This window comes from Diaphorina citri, unplaced genomic scaffold (genome assembly GCF_000475195.1).
Source record: "Diaphorina citri unplaced genomic scaffold, Diaci psyllid genome assembly version 1.1 scaffold9623, whole genome shotgun sequence".
Lineage (NCBI taxonomy): Eukaryota > Metazoa > Arthropoda > Insecta > Hemiptera > Psyllidae > Diaphorina > Diaphorina citri.
In genome coordinates, this window is record NW_007386997.1 from 1 (window position 1) to 2901 (window position 2901).

General features: G+C 36.2%; 1 protein-coding gene across 1 annotated transcript in view; it reads right to left on the bottom strand.

Annotated features, from left to right (window-relative positions):
• Nucleotides 1-159: 159 nt before the first annotated feature.
• The window catches only part of LOC103522605 (phosphatidylinositide phosphatase SAC1), an 11819-nt gene continuing 9077 nt past the window's right edge, over nucleotides 160-2901 (bottom strand). Inside the window, exon 2 of the mRNA XM_026832656.1 lies at nucleotides 160-749. Within this exon, the coding sequence (XP_026688457.1) occupies nucleotides 325-749 (425 nt within the window). The 3' untranslated portion in view covers nucleotides 160-324. The remainder of the gene's footprint in view (nucleotides 750-2901) is intronic.

Here is a 2901-nt window from a genome sequence, read left to right on the forward strand (position 1 = left end):
AGCTGGTGAAAAAAACATATTTAGATACAAATAACCTATAATAATAGTAGGATAAATGTTATACTGTATACATATATTATATTGTGTTGATGATAGATAGAGTTACAACAAAAATTGATCTTTCTTATTAATTATTGAACATAGCACTTAGTAGGTCCTTGCTGCCTTGGCCTTAGAAAAGAAAAGAAAAAAATCCTACTGGAATGTACAATCACCATGAAATTAATGGGTTCTTCCAAAGTTACTATTTCTAAAACAGCACCCTACATGGTTAAGGTCAAAGTAATAGGTAAATGGATCATTTGCTTAGACACTGTTTTTCTTTCATACTACATTTTTCTGATAATGTAAATCAACAACTGACTTATTGTACAGCCGTGGCTTGTCAACAAACAGTGGCCCATCTCTCAGTGTCACTGTGAATGTTATGAAAATCATGGAGCCCCAGAACAAGAGACTTAATAAACTCTTGGTTGTGTACTCTGCTGGAATGATTACATTACAGAAGAACATTGCCATGGAGATAACAAGTAGAGATGGGAACATGAAGAACTTCCAGCCTCTTTTCACAACTAATGGACTATCACCATTAGTTTTCTCCAATACACTGACTTTATAGTTTCCAAGGAATAGATCTATTGCATCTTGTCTGAATCCATCTTGAAAGTTATTCTTGTAATACCTAGCCAAAGTGTTGTACAAGTCATTCAGCATTCCTGCCTTGGTTCGTTTCCCAGTTCTTGTGAAATCTGTCTTGAGAGCTCCAGTTCCAGAGTATTGGATTGAGATAATGTCTGCATTGTCTGCCCAAACTTTAGGCTGGTATATTGATGATTCTAAATGAGCTACGCGCCAAAGTGAAATTTTTTCAGGAGAGAAAAATCGTTCCATTTTAAATGGGCACAGCACTATGTACCATCTTTGGGCCATTCTTTGAAGCCGATTCAGCCAATAAAATTTGGCGCATAGCTCATTCAAAATTCCCTACATCGAGTTATCAATAACTTACCTGGTTTCCCCACTGATCGCCTGGTACGTGCTCTGGTAGAATCCCACAATGTCTTGCTTCTTCAGATTCCTTTTTAGAATGGCACAGGATTCACGTGATATTATTATAAGGTCACGTGATATTATAAGTGGCATTATATTAAAGGTTTTGAACTGTTCAAATTCAAGTATGCACATTGTGCAACTCCTAAGATGTCTATGAAAATTTTCAGCAGAAGTTATCGAAAATCAAAGCAACGTCGAAATCCGAAAATGAGCCACAACCAAAAAGAAACAACAAAAAGAGTCACAACCATCAGAGAATACAAAGTTTCCAGCAAAAATGCATATTCTTAAGGGAACCTGCTAAACAAAAGAAAATCAGAGCATCCAACACCAAAAGCGAAAGTAGAGTCAGTAGAGTGCAAGTCAAAATAGTATCAAGTGGCAAGTATTGTAAAACTCCATTGCAAAGCATCAAACATCAATTGTAAGACATATTACACAAAGTCTACATACCTTTTGTGATTCTTATAGTTCATGTACATACTCTCGTAAAATCCCTCGTTAAACTTTTAGAATGGCACAAGATTCACGTGATATTATTATAAGGTCACGTGATATTATAAGTGACATTATATTAAAGGTTTTGAACTGTTCAAATACAAGTATGTACATTGTGCAACTCCTAAGATGTCAATGAAAATTTTCAGCAGAAGTTATCGAAAATCAAAACAACGTCGAAATCCGAAAATGAGCTACAACCAAAAAGAAACAACAAAAAGAGTCATAACCATCAGAGAATACAAAGTTTCCAGCAAAAATACATATTCTTAAGGAAACCTGCTAAACAAAAGAAAATCAGAGCATCCAACACCAAAAGCGAAAGTAGAGTCAGTAGAGTGCAAGTCAAAATAGTATCAAGTGGCAAGTATTGTAAAACTCCATTGCAAAGCATCAAACACATCAATTGTAAGACATATTACACAAAGTCTACATACCTTTTGTGATTCTTATAGTTCATGTACATACTCTCGTAAAATCCCTCGTTCTTCTTACTGAAATTCCCCTTGAACTTAAACTTGAGGACATAGGATCCCGGATCTATGGTCTCCTTGAAAGTAATAACCCAGTACTCGTTTTTAGCGTAATCAAACGTCGACAATAAATCAATGGGCGTTGTGTCTTCACCTTTAAAAACAGTAGTCTCCTCTATGGTAAGACTAGACTTGTGTAGGTAAATGTAACCAGTGGCATTGGTAACTTCAATGTTGATCTTTACGGTCCCTGTGAATAGTTTCTTGCCCAGATAGGGATTGAGGTAAAGGTCATACATCTTCGGAATGACGGTTGTTTCCAGGCGGGAGTTTAACTCCCACGGCTGAGTCGGATTGGACACCGTTGAATCGTTTTTGAATGACTTTGGAGCCTGAAATTTTCCAGGACGCGTTAGTAACTATAAATATCTGTACCTACAAATTCGCAGAGTCTTGACTCCTATAGGTCATGGGACTTATGGGTGACAAGAGCCCGAAATCCATATGGAATAAAGCCCTCCAATACTCTGTATATTTGACAGGAATATTGGCTCATGACATACGTGCTGATTTATTTCACGATTAGCCAGAAAGTCAGAAGTAGGTATACATCATAGATATTTACAAAATTATTTTCAAACACTATGAGAAAAATCTAGCCAAACTCAATTTGAAATGTTTTGAATTGTTTGAATTGTAAAACCTTATGTTTAGTTCACTCCACAATAAATTATTGTATTTTTTTGCAGTTTATCTGTAAATAAATGCCCTTACCCAAGTTGGGTGATTATGGGGCCTATTATTATTATGCGTACTGATTGGAATGACACTCTCGTGTGCCAGGACCATCTGTTTTGATTACAACCCTAACTAGGTA